Source organism: Eutrigla gurnardus (genome assembly GCF_963514095.1).
Source record: "Eutrigla gurnardus genome assembly, chromosome: 15".
NCBI lineage: Eukaryota > Metazoa > Chordata > Actinopteri > Perciformes > Triglidae > Eutrigla > Eutrigla gurnardus.
Window position 1 is genome coordinate 5806802 of NC_139938.1, and position 19332 is coordinate 5826133.

A 19332-nucleotide genomic window follows, 5' to 3' on the forward strand; every position below is an offset into this window, starting at 1 on the left:
GAGAATTATAATACATTGTGATCCTTCCAGCAATAACAAACTACTGTTGTACTTGACATTATAGGTCATTAAAAAAATGCTTCATAATATGTTATAAAGCAAAATGAATATGTACATGTGCTTATTGTACAGTGCTACAGGCAGTTTATAATGAATCAGTGAAAGTCGGAACAGCAGGTCAGCATCTCTATTGAACACAGAGTCCTCACGTTGATGAGTGGAAAGCAAACGCATGCACCATTTCTGCAAAGCATCTCTTTCATTTCAGGTATTGGATAGTAGTACACGTATGCATCTGTTGATGTTTTACACCCTCATATCTCAAATGTGTTCAAATAAAATGGAAATAATACATATACTTTTCAATGCTCCGATTACCTTGCTAAATATACATCTATGTAATGCATCATTCAGGTTGCATGGGGGTTGTGGTCTATGATTCAGCCTTATGGCCACGGGCATTTGTTAGGAAGTTACATGCAAGGGTATGAATCCAAACAAGCAGATAATGACGGAGAAAAGAACGATACACCATTTGCAAATAATGAACTAGTCAGGAAAAAATATCATGAAGTTTTTCTTTCTGCAAAATAATGATAAATATAATAATGACTATATTACAAAATTTCCCCTGCAAGATCGTGAATGTTGGAAAAGCTGCCATTTGAGGTCCGTTTGGCTCACAGGCCAATAGTGTCAAGAGGGAAGGATCTGAATAGTGACTGCAAAGTTTATACTAATATACTTTTGGAAGGGGCACAACACGTCAGTAACATGGCATCACTCTATCACACCTTCTTTTCACCATTAAGTACATCTTTGAGTCAGTTTTCATCTCAAACATGGGTGTTTGCCAGGCTTTTAGCAGCCACAGTGCAGCGCGTGTCCAGCATTGTGCCAAATTAAAACCGTCTTTGTTGAATCTGGAGAGCTGAAGGTCGTCAGCCGCGTGTGTCACGGCAGAAGTCGCTGACTGATGTTGGAAATATCAAGACATGATGGACTACAGCTCCCTAGCCTGAGGGCAAAGCACAGCTACTCTGGGATACTCACTCTTTAAAACTTGCTCTACCCACTCCAACGCATTCACACGGGCTGCAAGACAATAGTGGGCTACAGAAAACAATCAAAAAGCAAAAAGCTCTAAAAATGTTAAAACCTATAACACAAAAAAAGACAAGACAGAGGAGTTTTTTAAATCATGTTTGATTTTATACAAACAAAATAAATCCTGATTTATATACTTTTGTTTGTTTGTCAAATATCAACAAAAATGCACCACAAAATGTTACCGCTCCTTGGTCACATGTAGTCATTTAGTCAGCTTTGACATCACTGTTGCAGGCGAGGAAGACAATAAAGTATTTAAAGACGTTCAGATTAGTTAAATATGCGGTCAACTGTCACGAAGGCGCTTTTTGAAATGCCTTTAGTGGGGGCAGAGTACGAATATATGATATGAATATGTCATAGAAGCAAGCAGGTGATAATTCCCCGACTGAAATTGGCTGCAAATTGAAATTCTTAGACGTGAAATGTTCATAACTCCTGTTGAGCATGGTACGGTTGATTCAGCAGTCTGAAACGGTTGTGAATGAGACGTATCGTCTCCTCTCGCTCCCGTTTCCGTCCACTGAATCTATGAAACGACTCTGGAATGGCAGCGCTCCAACACACAGAACGAAGACGTAACCTCAACTACAACACATTTTTTTTACAATAACATCAGGCATTTTGGCACATAAGCCTTCATCAGAGCATCTGTTTTTGGCAGAGCACCCAACCAGAGGAAGGTTATATGAGGAGGCGCACCTGCTGTATGTTTTTCACTGCTTGCTCTCATTCTCATCAAGTGTGATGTCGTCGCATGACTGACAAGCTGCTGCCTGCAGCCCGTTAAAGAAGATAACGGAGCAAAGTATATATTAAACAGTCATATCACATTCCATCAGCTAAAAGTACTGTTAATCAGCCAAATTCTGTCTCAAAGTATAACTTCAATGTTTGAAACATGAAAATATTCTTTATGTGAAAATGTTATTTAGCATTATAGAAAAAAGCCAACCTGCCAGAGTGAATTAAATATGTGAAGTTCTTGAGGCAACGGACATCACGATGTATCATGTAATCATTACGTGATGTGTTCGAGGTGGTCTAGCCTCTTTTACACACGGCCCGACTGCATTGCATATTCTGATACGGTGTAGGTGAGTCGTGCCGCATTGTCTCTACTGCCAAGTGATTTCTTTTCAGGGAGTTAAATGTCTTATTGTTCTGAGATTGTAAGTCATCGTGGCTAAACGAGGGACGTTCATACATTTTGCAAGTGAGCGTGTTGATATATTTCCATATGTGGTCGATTCTTGACCATGAAACAAACAAACTGGAGCAAATTCAAGTACGGACTACAGTGTCGCTCGCTCTCATTAAATTATCATCGCACTCCGTTAACGTGACCTGGAAGTAAAAAGCCTCCTTTGTTTTTGGACAGAGCCCTGAGCTTTTCTGAATATAAAGTTTTGAAACACGTGTGTACAGCAGGAGCAATAAAGCCGGAGCTAAAATGAATAGATACAATCGTACACTGTGTTTAATTAGAGCCACCAACGTGGTCGAGTTAAGTCTTCAGTAAATGTGATGTAATGTCAGAATGATGAAACAGGAAACAACCTCTTTAAATGAATCCCTTACATTGTACGTACAGGTGCCATGGTTCATTTGCAAAAAAACAAAAAAAGTTTTTCCTCAAACCTTTAATTTTGCAATAAAGTAGCCCGTTATCGTCATATATCATTAGCTATTAGCAATGGGCCGGTATGCAACTATTTTCTAAACATCTTTCTTGGTTAAATTGTTTCAGCGAGACAATCAGCCCGAATGACATACGCTAACGACTCGTTTCCCCCCCCCACACGCCTTCTATTTTCAGCAATTATCAAAATAACCATTGTTCTAAAGAGCGGATGTAAAAGATGCACAATTTCCAATAAAAGTTAATGGGGCAAAAGTACTTTTCCCCTGATCTGCAAATCAAACGCTCAGAAAAACACACTGCTATGTTACACAAAGACGTCATGAAATCATCACCAATCAGCATCGTATGAAATATCAATACATTTAACATCCCTGGTCTTAAAAAAAACAACAATGTTTGACTGCTTTTCTCCGTGTGTGCCCTACTTCTCTGGGAGCAGCCATCTTCGATATGTGAATAGATGCATAGTAATGACATGGTAGCAGTCACATCAAAGCCGTTCCCTATATTTTGCCACAGGCTTCTCTCTTCGACAGATTTCAGAGGAATGACTCGTAAATATCGTTGTGCACACACACACACACACACAAACACACACACGCCCCGACATTGTACATTCCCCCCCTTCGACAACAGACGGATGTCGCCGCAACACGTACCTCCAAAATCAGGCCTTAAACGGATGTCATATCCCTTCAGTAACTTGTCCACGGTGGCCTTGGCCACAGACATTCCGGTGCTTCCAGTGGAAGAGCTGAGGGCACAAACCACAAGTGGAAGAGCCATTTTAAGCAGTGGCAGGAAAGAGAAGGGGAAAAAAACAGACATTTTAGTTTCTCTACAAGCACGTCTATTGTGCGATAAACGATTGCTGCACGTACTCTCTGTTCTCAACATTAATGACATGAGCGCCACCTTGGAAGAGGAGGCCCTCACGCCGACGTGGCGAGGCTTTGACAAAGGGGAAAGATGACTTTAGGATCAAACAACACCCAACACATAAATTCATCCATGCATCCCTTTTTGTCGTATTTCATTCTCCGCTTTAGTCAGTTTTAATGTTGCATTCTAGGCTTTCGCCACCTAACTGAATAAACATTCACACCGCAAAATGATTTTAGCTGGAAGACGTCGTGTTCTCTGTATGTTGCAGTCAGACGAATGTATTAAAAGCACGCTGCCTGTTGTGTTGTCATGGGGACGGTTCTAAACAGTGCCTTGTGTATGCGTTCCCCCACCTTGTAAACCCACCTACAGTATATTCATCTAATCAGTAGAAGGACTGTGATGATGATGATACACCTGTCAAGCTTCTTATTGATGCCGGCGCCTCATAAATGTGGCATTTAAAGTAAGAATGTTGTAGTTTTTAACGCTCACGCACCAGATAGGTGCTCGTCATATTCACTCGCATGTTTAAATGAGCTCTGTGTTATAACACAGCCTCCCATCACACCAACAGAGGCACTGGTCGTTGGTCTGAGCCTGGACTGGAGACAGACTATCCCCCAGGAGGAACACATAGTCCACACTAGTCTGACTGACACTTATAACATTGGTGCCCTGACCTGCATCACCTGACCCGAGACTGGCTCTCCAGCTGAGGTTCCTTGTAATGGGGAGGGTGCGGAGCGAGCGTAGGGTGGTGGTGGGATAAAGAGGGGAGGAAGTGGGTTAAACCTGCTCCCCTGATAGGAGCACTCGCCCTCGGCTCAGTCAGGGAAAGCACCGTTCAATTAGCTCATAGGTAGTGCAGCTGTTCATCAAGCTGGCCGGTTACAGGACTTGTGGGTTTGACGCCCGAGAGCGTCATTTCGAGGTGAATATCAACGACACCTGAAACACAGACGAGATGACGCCCCGTCCGTCTGTTATTCCGGGTTATTGTAATGGGATCAACATGTCAAAAAAAAAAAAAAAAGAAGAAAGGCATCCCGGTTCTCAGTGAGCACCTGGATCTCATAACTGAGGCTGTAGGTTACCGCAGCCCAGGAAAAAAGGAGTAGGCCACGAGGGATGCGTATCAGGGCCTTTAACAACAAAACAATAAAGGAATTGATCCGGGGGATCGGGACTGTGATGGGGTTCTTAAGGGCCTGTGCAGTAATTCATACAACTAGATTTCAAGAACTAGACCAGACCTTATTTATTAAAACGTTTAAATCCTACACCCTGTCTCCTGTCTTGAACGCAACAGCAGATGATGACCTGCTGGGATTATTTTTCGATTTTTAATTGATTTGCTTCCTGTCAATAAAATGAGCAATTAGGGGGGATGATATGAATAGGGATATTACTTTGCGTTTATGGAGATGAATACAATAAGTCGGCTTGCAGACAGTGTTGCTTCAGCGCTGGAGACTCGTACGTCCAGCTGCTTACCCTGGAGTAATCAATCGATCGTCGGCTGATCGATCCTATCAGCTAATCATCGGCCAGCACTACTGAGGTCTGGCATTTTAAGGCACCGTCCTACTGAGAGTCGCCCTTTCCAGTAGACATATGGTTTTGCCCATTTTGATATCGGGAGTAGGTTACGTTTCACAATAGCCTTGATGCCGTGCATGCGCATGTTTTTACGCTCGCGCGCGCCACAGCGGCGTCTAATACATGGGCAGCAATGCCCCTAATAAGCAGGCCTGGGTGCCCCGTTTATGCGATTTGCCACATCTCAGCCTTCTATTGAGCGGCAATCACGTCTATTGGTGTGAAAGATTTTTTCGTTTTTTTTTTTTTTTTTTCTCCTCTAAACGTCGTTTTCTTACCTTTGAACAAAGCAGAAGAAGGACAAAGCCGCCAGAGCAGAGAAAATTCCACATAATTTATCTTCTTGACGACCCAACATCTCCACAAATCCGTATATATAGTTTCTATAATCCAACCAGTCCAGTGGTCCTCCAGGAAATGCACAAAGTAAAAACTGGCAATTAAAAAAAAAGAATTGCCTTTTTAAAAATGTCGAAGGATCTAGTCTACATCTACGCATGCGATGTCTTCATTAAAATAGGCTTCTTGGTTGTTGTTGTTTTTTGTTTGTTTGTTTTAAAAAAAAATCTCGTAATTGGCCCCCGCTGTTTCCCCGGCTATGGAAATCCGTGCAGGTCACAGAGCCCCTCGACCAACACCAGAAGATCAGACATCTTGCTCAAATATAAAAAAAAAACAAACAAAAAAAAAAAAAGAAAAGAAAACCTCACACACACAAATACTTTTTAAAGTGATGGCAAGTATTCTTCCCCTTAAAAAACAAACAAACACTGGCATGAATGACTGAGCAGCAGCCTCTTTGAGGATCAAATTGGTGGATGAAATTTCCCAGTCCAAATCTGCAGAAGAGGCATGGTTCCAGCGAGGCTCCGGCGCCAGACTATTCCACAACGTGATGTTGTTAAAAGATATTTGTTTGAGCTGGAAACGCTGGTCGGCTGAAGGGGAGCGGTGGGTTTAAAAAAAAGAAAAATGAAATCTTCATTCCCTTTTTTTTTTTTGCCCCCCCCACCCACCCCCGTTGCTGCTGCTGATGATGATGTAGATCAGCGCAAAGTCACTGAGGGGAAAATGCACATTGAAAAAAAAGGAGAGAAAAAAGCACTGGGTAATATCTGATGCAGACGTCAGAGCAGGCTATATCACTCCTCTGGTGGAAAAAAAAAATGAGATGCCGAGAAATATGGATGGCCCCTTATACGCCAATGCATGTATCACAGCGTCCGAGATCACATCGGAGATGCAAAAAGCCTCTCTGGAAAGTCCACTTGGCTCCGCTGCCCGACGGTAAATGGCGTTTCAACACGTTAATGAGGTCCGCTCGTCTCCGCGAAACGCCGAACAAATGACAGACATGCAACAGTCCGAAGAGGCGCGACGGGCAAAATCTGGTCTCCTCTCGGTGCTTTTTTTTTTTTTTTTTTAGTTCTTGGCTGAAATTAAAATGATGTCCTAGCCTACTGGGGGGGAGAGAGGGAGAGAGAGGAGGGGGGGGGGGACACCTAAGGTGAATTCCTTAGCGACAGCCTGTTCATGCGCTGAATCGTCTGTCTATTCCCCCTGAAACACATTAGGATGCTGCGAGTGTGTTGCCGGCGCCTTTTCGCGCATTTCTTCCACTTTGCCACAATTTGGAAACACGCGCGTACGCACCCGCGCGCAACATGAACACGCGCGATCCTTTAAAAAAAAAAAGAAAGAAAGAAAGAAAGAAAGAAAAAAATTATTCTTTTTATTCATTTAATTCCACATGACGAACCCAGGAGTCGCTCTTTGGTGTTAGAAACACGGACGTCCTTACTGGAAATTGCTAACGCGCAACAGCACAATTCAAGAAATCGCACGAGCTTGTGTTTTATACAGAGGAGGAGGTTTTCTTCAGGGATCTCTGTGCTGTCCAGTTGCTAAGCAACCCAGCCAGCGCCGATGCAGTTGTGGTGATTCGAAGGCTATGCGCAAAGGCTCATTTAAAGGAGTAGACCCGATGCTGTCACCGCTGGGGTGTCAGTGGGACAAAAGCAGACAGCAACTGATGTACCATGGAGCCATTTCTGTTATGATAGGGGGGGGGGGGGGGGGGGGGGGCATTTAGTCTACAATAATACATGGACGGGAAACGTGGCGTGTAGGGATATCACAATCACGCCACTTTTGCTTCATCATCATTGTCCAAGTCCTCATCATCACCATCACTGTCAGGCCCACTGTGATGAATCGATCACTTCACAGCCCGATATGTAGTTTGGAAACATGTTAATACTCAACAGGTATCTGCTGTCCTCCACAGCCACATGAGGAACATTCAGTTTGTCTCTCCCATCGTGATGTCACAGCACTGAACAAAGAGGTTATGACTTCACAAAGGAAGAAAGTTCTGTTTGTTTCTGGGTTGAACAATAATGTTTTACGTCTTATTTCAGTGTAAATGCAAACGTGAAACAAGTAGAATTATACATTCATAGTTTGGCTTTTCTTTGTTCAAGCTCTGGAAGAGATATGGCCTATAAACCGGACTGGAAAGACCGACCATGACCTGGCACCCAAGGGTGAGTCATTAACATAACATGAGCCGCAAGACACACACTGGATTTCACACTTCATAGCCCCACTGTGTTACAGTTTCATGGCTGTACATCTGTATCAAAGTATCCGAAACTAACTTAGTAAGATCAGTGTGAAAGATCCGGTGTGACGTATGAGACAATTGTTTGACAAAAAGCAAAAAAGAGAAGAGGACCGTGAGATGTGTGTTGGAGCTTTGGGAAGAGTCAGTCGCCCCTTTAGTAAATCAATTAACATCTTAAAGACTATTTGCCTGCGATCTCAAAAACGTGCTGACTGGTGTGCTCCTTACTTGCAACACTGAGTGAACTAATGAGTGAACAAATTCAGGGGGGTCTGAAATTTGGGGGAGAGGAAGGGAGAATGTTTAATTTTTCCATGCCCCAGATTTCTATTTGTCATTTTTTTTCTTTTCTTACTGATAAAACGAAAGAAGTGACATAAGAAACAGATTTTGTGGTTTTAATGATTCCTCAAGGTGCATTTTGCCAACAATCTCAGTATCTCGGCTCCTCACTCGCCAACAGTCGCTTTAACTTTATTCTGCCTGACTATAAAGTCATAATAATAATAATAATAATAAAGCATTATTTGATCAAACCTAAATACATCTTCAACACAACCCACTCTGTTCTACTGTAATACGTCTCTGTTCAGTGTGTGTGATCTGGGTTATGTAAAAATAATTGTAGCATTAACATATTAAGCTTTAAATTAGCTTAGAGTTGAGAAATTATGGGGAGGATGTTGAATCTTTTTATAAGTCAAAGGGAGGATCCAAACAAATGTTAATAACCCTGGAGAGTTGTTGTTGTTTAAAAAAACCCCAGAAACAACCCCCCTCCAATCATTTTGGTTCAGTCCCTAAATGGAGAGAACCCTGTATGTTTGTTTGTAACCTTTTAAACCGAGTAATTCAGCGGGCTTTCACCTCTCGATCCGTGCCAGACACTTAACTAGTACCACAGTGGTTTTCAAAATGGGATTCAGTGATTTAAATGCAAATTATTCACCCGGCAGTTTGAGAATAAACTAGCTTGACGTCGTTTTTTTTTTTTTTTAATCAGTCTATTCATGCATAGGTGCCAAGGCAACGGTAATTGCGTGCTGGATAATTGCTGAAAAAGCAGACTTGTCCGTATATGTATTCTTTGAAGACAGTCCATCTCCCATAGGTTTATTATAGAGCGTCATAACGGTGTCATAATGGAGCGCAATAAGGAGCTAGAACCGGCGTGGCACCATGCTAGCTGGATCCCTTCGATCTCTGGGCATGCTCAGTCCGCCGTCATCCTTCTCTGGCTCACAATAGTGCATTCACTGATTACTGCAATTAACTTTGATCGGCATCTATGACAAGGAGATCCAAGCCCCTGAGATGTACCATGCGCTTTTCTTTTTTTTTTTTGCTCCATTCATATGTTGCATAAGACATGTGAGTTACTGGGTCACCCATGCTCCCTACGATATAAATAGTATCACATGGTTAATGCATTGGTGCCTTCCAGTCACACCCTGCCTCCTCTTGCGGTTCATATCTGTCAAACACCCCGATCGACGGAGTAACAGATGATCTGTTTAACCGACGTGTTTGGAGTTGTTTCGGTGTGCGTTTCGTCCATTTTCTTTCACGCGACTTCTGCATCCGCCCGTGACAGAAGTGAATATATGTTTTATAAAAGGGGCCGACTTAATGAGGGTTCGCTTTAATGTGTTGTGGGACTTTGTGTACTCCCTGTGATTAGAGAAGACAATCAAGGCTTCTTGTGAAGGAGCTTCCTCTAAGGCAACGCGGTCTGTGACTAGGGCTCTTCTTCACCGGTTGAATCAAATCGGAATCACGGCCGCCTCACTTTGGTTTGGAAAAACAGAGCAGGGGAACCTCCCTGGAGAGACAGAGGCCGCCTGAACCTGATGACCTGTGTCTATTCTGCATTGTGTTAAGCCTCGACTTACCTGGTATAGATGGGCCGTGGTGTGTCAATCACATCTCCTTTAATTGCATTAGTTTCTTACATTCCTGTGTTAAAAATCATACTGTAAAAGATAAATACACCTGCTTATCACAAACACATTTAATATAAAGCTTCCATACTTTAAGATTAGATCCACAGGCCTTCTTTTCTCCATCCTCCAGGCCACACACAAGCCAAACTCATCTCAAATTAGAAGTTGACCTTTCCGACTCCCGACCTCATTCTACGACCAATCGAGTCAGAGTCAAGTTAAAACGTGGGAACTCTGCAAGAGCTGTGCCAGCTTCTGTAAACGGGAGCCTGATGGCAGGTGAACCAGCTTTAATCCGTGCAGAGATGCCGCATGTACGCGCCGCATGACTAAACATGCCTATCCACTGTTCACCGTGGTATCTCACACCCCGATCACACCGGCAGGTCAAAGCAGCGCTGCAAGAGCTCACCTCCCCGCTGTGTGGCCGCGCACCCGGGCCAGCTTTCAGGGAAAATGAAGGTTCGACTTCAATGTACGCCACGCCATTCATCGAGCGCGGCGATGAGATCGGAGGCTTTTGAAAAGACACGGCTCTGAAGCAATTGTTGCTATGCTACCGTAGCCCAAAGCCCAATCAAAGTGCAACGCATTCCTCGTTGAGGCTGAACTGCACCACAATGTTCCAAGTACTTGTGAGGAGCGCTGTTGAAGCTCGAACCACATGAAGCACACAGGAGAGCAGGAAAACGCACGCTAATGCTTCCGCTTTGTCCACATCAGGTTTCTGCTGGGGGGAAGAAAAAAACACAATGATGTAAACAAGCCCGCCTGATGCATCACATGAATAATATCCACTATTGATCATTATACTGCGTGTGGGGTACTACAGCATGGCAGATGGAAATCTTCAGACTGAATGACATCCATTTGCCGTTATTAAACGCGGCCATAAAAATGAAAGACATCCAGCTTTAACGTACACTACTTTGTTCCACGCTCCGTTGCTCGATCCTGACGTTAAATTGCTCACAGCGATGTACCAATGTTCCGACATAATTGGAAATTAACGAACGTATCCCGATTAAGCGTAAACAAGGAAGCCGTGGCCCTTGAAGAAAAAGGCAGGGGGAAAATTGTAATACATATTTAAAACCGATCAATAATGATGACATGAGGTGCTTGTCCTCAAGGGGTCTGAGCAACACTAATCAGACTGAGCAAAGGTTAGCCGTGTCACCCCTCTGACACATCGCCCTGTGTTAAAAAAAAAAAATTCTTTGCATTTTGTGTGTTTGCATGCGCCGCCGGGCGCAGTCTACCTGTTCGTCCTTCCCAGCGAGGAAACTAAGAGGCGGGGGCGGCACACGACTAGATGACCTGAAACACTCATCCGTCCCCGCACATCTCAAAACAAGTCACATGGCTTCCCGGCTCCAGAATTAGCATGGGCGAGGCAACACTCGATGCTAAATAGCTATTGATGGAGGACAAACACTAATGCGGATCTGTAATTCCGTCCCACACCTCACCCGTGTCCCTTTGCAACTCGGCAGTGCATTTCATTCCTCGAACATTTGGGCCGGCGCATATTTAACCAGGCCCTCGTGGCCTTTTTATTGATACAATGAAAATAATTAATTAAGCGTTTGTAAAGGTCTGACACGGGGTTAATCTTCTCAATGGTTGATCAATTTCAGAAAACGGCACGTCCGTGATGCGGACGTCGTCCGTGATGCGGACGTCGTCCGGCGAGGTCTTTAGTGGGTAACGGCGTTCCCTCTCTCCCCCTCTTGAGAATGAGTATGGATGTAAGTGTGCTTGTTTGTCTTTGCATGTGTGAGTAGGTACATGCTGTCTGCATGTTCATGTCATAGATTCCTCGTGGGGTTTTTTCTATGTATTTTTTATACTACGCTGTCTTTCAGCGAGGTAGATTTCGGCATACCATTGATTTATCTTTTGTCAAACGCCGTCTCAACATATTTCTCTCTGGGAGGACAGCTTAAAGCTGCGAGGCAGAGGCTTCGTTTGGTCATTCTCTTATTCCTCTGGCAAAAGGGCAACTCGTGTAATTCCCTTATTTGCATTCAAAGTGTCCTCATTTCAGTTTTCCTTAAATTCAAATGTCAAAGCCTGATGCAACAACCTCCAGTCGTGTCCATAACACGGAAACGGCCATCAACACCGAGAGCAAACACGGATTCACCAGAGACGTAGCATTTTCAGAAATAGTAGCATTTCGTCAAAAATAGCTGCGTAGCATCCCTTCCTCTTTTTCCTATCTGTATTCTACGTGGGATTTCTACACGGAACTCCTACGAGAAAGGGTTAATGAATTCCTCACACAGATAGATATTGCCATGGAAACAGCTGCGTGACTGCTTGCAGCTTGTATACACACAGGAGGGAAAAAAAAAAAAAAAAACAATGGTGCCAAAGGTATTTTAAAATTCAGCAAGCAGAGGCTTTCCAGTGCACATAGCTGCATTTAAGATTCCTTTCATTTTGTTTTATTCTTTTTAAACAAGCACGGAGCCACAAAGAGTGAGGAGTAGCCACCTTGCACCCTCAACAACCCCCACAGTCCTCCTCTCTCTCACTGTCTCTCTCCATCTTTGAAATTCAAAAGGAATGTGATTGGCATTGGAGATGCATTTGCAATAGCCATGGAGTTAATGCATTCAAAAAATATGAGGTCTGGATGTGGTAGATGGGAAATAATATGATGCTCTGTCATTTCCTTTGCAATAACAAAGTGTACACACACACACAAAAACACACACACACATGCACGCTCTAACACAATCCCAGCAAAGAATAATTAATTCACAATATGAAACAGACCTAAGGCAATGTGTCTCGTGGTTGAGCTGAGAAAGAAGGAATAGATTGAGGGCCGCGATGTTTATTACGCTCTCAAATACGAATTTTCTTTACAAATAAACACAAAAAACATGCGTGGCTGCACAAACACACACGTACATGCAATAATTATTTGTCCCTTAAGATTCTACACTCCTGCCCGCGCTTTCAAAATAGGTGGCACAGTAAACCATGGACCATGGTGGGATAACCTATTCCACTTCCACATAAAAACATGTTCTTTTAGTGCCATTAGCCATCCTCCCAATAGAGAGTCAATAGTCTCTCGCGCTGCCCAAATGGACTTTTATGCTTGACTCTGCAAATATGACTCTATAGGTCGGTTCCTGCAGCATTCACCGCCGGCACTCAGTTGCTGGAGCAAAATAACTGTATTTAGATTCATAAATATTTTGAGATGCATTGAAAGGCTTTTAGGTCCATAAAGGGCCGTTAGCATGGCGATGCAAGGAACTGTAGGTGCAGCGGGCGCAGAGTGTTCAGTAAACAAGCAGACAAATAGAAAAGATAAACAGGGACGAGCAGAAACATTGAAATGCAGATAAGCCTCTTTTTTTTTGAACTTGTAGAAAACTACGTGACCTTCTGTCCATTTTGGACTAAAAGGTTCTCATTCACTTGAGGTTGCGTTTTTTTCTTTTTCATTTTCTCCTCCAATCAGAAACAAGAGCAAGGAATTCTCCCAGGAACTGAGCCACATTCCATCAGCATGTGTCCTGTCCATTAGGCTTGATGTAGAGTGTGTAGCATGCTCCATTTTTACAGGTACATACTCTACATAACATGGCAACCGCATACGTTTTTTTCCAGGCTTCACGTCTGAGTTTATTATTTTATTTTCATGTTCGGTATCTTGAGTTGCCTCGTTTTTCGTGGTTTCGTGTTAAATTTCTTTTCACTACAGACGAGGATTTGCTGAACGACACCTAAAGAGGTGATGTTGCGTTTTGTTTGTGCCGGCGTAGAAATTAAGTCCGACTGAAGCGTGAAAATGTAGTCAAATGGCCACAATGAACACGATCACATCCGGAGTTCACATTCACCTGACGGAAATTAATTTAAGGCATTTTCAGGAATCAACAAACATCGGCTATAACCAGCCAGGAAGTGTCACGGGTCGGGGCTGACACGGGATCCGCCGATTCCCAGCTTGAGCTCTGACCAACGCGGTGGCCCTGCTCAGGTTTTGAGCCACATTCCTCCAGGTTAATTAAAACAAGATGGACTTCAGCAATCCCCTCGTGACACGGCGGGACGAACTGTGGTCAAGTGTAATTATACCGCTGCAAGCAGATCATAATTGGATAAGAATTTTTTAGTAATTCCTTTTGGGACCCAATCCTCCGCTGGGAATTTTTAATTGATGAGATGGCTCACAGCTGCCAAGAACTTACAAGATTAGGTGACTATCATAGCTTATCACGCGGGCACAGAGGAGTAAGTCATAAAGCAAATTAGTGGGAGGCTCTGTGACTTTGTCGGGCAGGTACGTGAAGAGATATCATCTTATATGCTAAATGAGCCATGGATGGACACTATCAGATTTTTATAGCAAGACATTACACACCAGGCGTAACGGGTGGCATGCAGCTAAAAGGTGCATTTTTAAGCCTTTTCTCTCTCAATGTTTAGACTAATCAAAGATTTTGCGCGCAAAATTCAAAATGAGTTTTAGCCGTTTCCGTCAGTCAGCAGCGGTTGGTCTCCCAGGTGGAGCTACTCACAGAAGTATGCTGCGTTTCATTGTAATTGGAAATCGGTAACTTCCAACTGCTGAGTCAGGCTCCCTCTCTAAAGTGTTTGACCGGCACAGCCAGGTACATTTCATTACTGCTGACTCACAATGCAGGATCAACAGGCAGAGAAAGAAGACCATTCAACTTCCAGTCCCAAGAAAAAGCAGAATGCAGAGTGACCGCCGGAGAACGAGGGAAAACGACGGACCTCCTTTCAGTGTGGAGCATTTGAAGGCATCACTCAGATGAGAGACAGTCGACACTGAGGGAGATGAGGTCCCAGAGGCTCGCCTGCAGTTCCATCTACCGCCAAAGAGGCCGCTAGAAGCAATGGATCTCAAATGTTACGGACATACTTTGGTTGTTACCCACCTGGTAGGAATTCAACCAGACACCAAAATTACAATTTGATGACATTTTGGAAAATATGCTTATATAATTTCTTGCTGAAAGTTAGATGAGATGATCTATTCAATCTCATGCCTGTACAGTAAATATACAGCCAGCTTGTTAGCTTAGCTTAGCATAAAGACTGGAAACGGGGGGTAAGAACTAGCATGCCTCTGCACCTACCAGTGCCTTTAAATCCTACTAATTAATATGTTATGATATCTGGCATGTTTAATCCATACAAAACATGTAAAAGCAATATGGTTTTCGAGTGGGACTATTTTTTGGTCGGGCACAGAGACTTCTTAAAATCCTCCTTTTTTTATACTGAATGTAAATTCCAAGTCTCAAAGAAAAAAAAAAAAGCATGTGACAGGGTGACAATCACATTCTTTATTAAATATTCAATTAAAAGGAAAGATCACACATCAAACTCATCATGTTCATCCTTGAAACAAAGGCTACGATGAAGCATTTAGCGCCTTCAGAGCCAGACTGACACAAATAGAACCCATCTCTGAATACATCAGGAAAGTACACAGCTTTATCAGTGTCTGTGACTCGTCTCACTGTCTTGCAGCAAGCAGGAGGTTCTCACCACCGTCCTCGTGTCTCCACCGACCACACCTCCAGAATAACCACATCCAGCTGTGACATAAAGTCACATCGAGAACTCTCAATTATTTGCCACCTGAGCCACCTGGGAGTGGAGTCGCAAGAAGAAAATCCAATGATTGGATATATGCAGTAACGCAAGGAAAGGCTCTATTTCTGCTTCGAGAACAAAATGTCTCGACAGTGGCTCATAACACCGTCCGCCATCTTGAAGCAGGTGAAAATGGAAGTGAGCATATTCCAACAATCAGGAAGCTTCACTTCCAAAGTGGAGAGAATATCTGGGCACCTGGTGAGCTGTGTTGATTCACTGGTATTGATCAATACTCCCATCAAGCCACCACAGATATATTATGGTCATTTTCAGCGACGGGGCAGTAAAATCTTACTTATTACCCCTTTACAGTAATGTGGAGCCGTTATTTATTGCAGACATTATTCAGCCTGATATTCGCTTTTGAATCCGCTCCGGTTGCACGCTGACCTTGAGCCTCTGTGTTATCGCCGCCTCTCTGTCATCATGAATATCTGGACATGTGGCACACAATCCCGAAATTAACATAAATTTGACTTTTCAATAGAAAATGTATTCCCCAAATTAATAAAGCTGAAGAATTCAAATAAAACAGTGTTCTGTTGAGATGAAATGTCAGTGAAATTGATTATATTTCAGGAGGTTTAAAAGCTACCTTCCTCTTTTTGTGTTGCTGGTTTAGTAAAGGAAACCTCAGGTTCTTTTGTGAATTTGATATTAGTGCTAAATGACAGAGCGAGTTAACAGTGAACGGAGCATTACACACAAGGTACATGTGATTCAGCAAAACTCCAGATCCGAAAAATAGTTATAGTTTCTTCCATATTCTTTATTTCTTCATTTGATTTAGGCATTTAAGTTTCTATGCTCAACTTTGCCGTTTTTATCTGGGCTGAAGCTATGAATGACAGCTTAGTCTACAGCCCTCATATGTTTCCGTGTAGCCTGGTTGACTGCTCCACCGGTGCACCGCCACAGATGGCTAGACAACACCGATCCCTTCTCAATTACAACTATTCCTGTTTTTCCCGACTTTGCCGGCAAGCTAAACCCATCCTTGGGTACTCCCAAGGATGCAGTTAAGCCTTCCTTGGCTGAGATTTTGATGAGACAGAGACTCTGGAGCCTCCTCCAGAAACCATGCAGGCTAACTACGTGGCCCCCCAAGGCCAACAATCGTCTGGTAGCAGGCAAACCCACGCTTCTGAGGAAGGCCTTTGTAGCTCCTCAGCCACTCAGCTGGACAAATAAATTACTGTGCCCACACAATCGGAGCGAGAACAATGAGCTTAGCCGCTGTGCTTCAGACTAGCTATAGTACTTCATGTTACTGGCTGACCCTGCAGCAAAGGTCGGTCACAGGAGAGGGGCACCGAGCCCTGGATGGCCATTTATAACCTGTTTAATATCATCATTTTTAATGGGTGAGGGAGTAGCGACGACGACGACGGGCCACTGTTGCAGATGGCTGATGTAAAATGAGCCACAATAAGCACCGATGGCACCATGTGAGTGCAGTGGAGTCAAGAGTGCCATTCAACCAAGCCAGAACAGATGAGGACCAGGGGGACTCCCGTCCAGGTTAACTGCTAAATGAACTGCTAATAAACCCAACTGATTGTATTCATTCAAGAATTAAGATTCAAGATTTGTATTGTTATTATATATATATATATATATATATATATATATATATATGAAATCTTCAGAAAAATGCTCCCCCCTATTGTTTTCACCAAACACGGTAACTAACATTTCTGGAGAGTCAAAAGTCCTTCAGAAAAACATCTTCATACACACACAACACAGAAGCCACCATGACACCGCTACGATCAGGTGGGACGGGGCGTACAGGCATCTGGGCCCGTCATCTCGTAAGCCATCTGTGAATATAAATTGCCAAATTCATCAGCCTGTGCCGTCCTGGACGCCAATATCTTAAATCACACAGGTAGTAGATTGCCTTGATGTAGTACAATATGCTGCATCGTGCTCATATTTCAGCCATGTGATCCCAGCAGCAGCAGGGATGGCATCACTTTCAAAGAGGAAACCGCCCCCCATGCTGGAAAAAAACAGGACACAAGAAGGAATACAGTGCTGATTTCTAAATAATAATAATACAATTTATATGTATAGCGCTTTTCCAATCACAAAGACGCTTCTTGAATCCTTATATTTGAATACAAAGAAACTCAAATCTTTTGCCACGAGGTGTAGATGCCTCCTTCACACACTGTGTCACTGTGCCTTTAGGACAGGTAGTGAACAATCTTGTTCAGTGGACCACAGTGTGCTCCAAATGAATTATTTGGAGGCTACTCACTGTCTCCCTTGCTTAAACACATCTTCACAAGGAGAGGTCTGTTACCGGGCCAACACATCTGGTCAGGTACTGGCAATAGATGCAGCAGAGCGAAATTTAGCAAACATGCAAGGATTTTTTTATGTGTTTGTGTGTTTTTTTATCCACCATATAAACTATTGACACTGTGATGGCTACTCAAATACCAGTGATGAATTTACAACCAGGCTCTCCAGTTGAGATCCTTCTAGCAGAGACGAGGCACAGCTACAAATCTATTCACTATATAGTGCCCCTACCTCCCTCATACATTTTACATTGCTCACACAAGCAGTGCGACTGGATGGCATCCATACAATTCCGATCACTATATAAGCCAAGCCACTAAAGCATATCATCTGGCACATCAAATCACAATCGCAAAGGATCCAGATCCCCCATGTAATCCATCCGGGCATAATTGGATGAAAGAAATTGCAGTGAGACAAGTGAGGCCAGCGCTGTCTGCCCATTTGACACTATGCTAACTACGCCCAGAGCTCTCGTGTTTGACACCGACGTATGCGTAGTCGTAGTGGCACGTTGCCACTTTCAATTCTGTTGTTGACACTTTTCTATAGATTTTCTTTGCCGTCTTCGCCCCTCCGCGCATCTGCATAGATAACGAATGGGATGTTGTCACTTTGCGGCCGTCGCCCCTTTGCTAATGGAATTAAGGCATCGCTTTGAAATGGGCGACTTTTGCCAGACGTTTTTTTGATTTGTCAGACGAGGCCGATGAAGGGCGCCGCGCGTCGCCGTGACTTATCGTTTGCGACATTTGTCTTTGAAACGGATGATTCCGAAATGAGGACTCGTATGACACTTGAGGTTAAGTGAAACAAGGTATGTTCTTTACAATATGTAATGACCTGAGGTCAATGTCGTTTCAGTCACAAGCAATCAGCAACCGCTGAGCTGCGAACGCCTCATTGACCTCACTGATTGTGATGAGATCAATAAATGGATACACCGCGTGGGGGAGAGGCCTGATGTTAAACATGTCCCTTCTTTATCTTAAATATTGCACAATTTGATGTCAGCAATGCCAATAATACACATAATATTATATTAATGATTCATATAATGATGTATACACTGATCGATTATATTTACCAGAAGCTTTGATTGAAAGAAACCATTCCTATGTGTCTTGTCTGACCGGCCATTAGCTGGTTTACACAATAATATAATATGAAACTATTGGCATGTAACGAATCCTGCATTCCTATTGGCCTTACTAGTCATCATAATACTAGCAGTCAGTAAACATACTTCCCCTTTATATTCCAAGAGAAAATACGACAACACAAATACATGGAGCTGTCTCACTAACATTCAAATTTGAAGAGCAAATCCTCCATTTGGTGTACGTCGACAACACACTCAGAAACGCATGCAGACCTCATGTTTAATGGTTCAATGCGTGGGACCTGGACAGAATTTTAGTTAGTAAAACTAAAAAACTATTATCAACAGGATGTACAGAGGTTCCAGTGTTGAGGATGTTGACTGACTTGCCCAGGCCCACGACTGGATCCTTGAGAGGCGATAGTGAGTCACTGTAGCATCCGCT

General features: G+C 43.3%; 1 protein-coding gene across 2 annotated transcripts in view; it reads right to left on the reverse strand.

Moving 5' to 3' along the window:
* gabrb4 (gamma-aminobutyric acid type A receptor subunit beta4) overlaps window positions 1-6507 on the reverse strand; it is a 45977-nt gene extending 39470 nt beyond the window's left edge. For both annotated transcript variants that reach the window (XM_084029796.1, XM_084029795.1), the window contains exons 1-2: window positions 5521-6507; window positions 3415-3509 (exon numbers count right to left, since the gene is read on the reverse strand). In XM_084029796.1, coding sequence (XP_083885922.1) covers window positions 3415-3509; window positions 5521-5741 — 316 coding nt within the window. In that variant the 5' untranslated portion in view covers window positions 5742-6507. The remainder of the gene's footprint in view (window positions 1-3414; window positions 3510-5520) is intronic.
* Between the last annotated feature and the right edge of the window lie 12825 nt (window positions 6508-19332).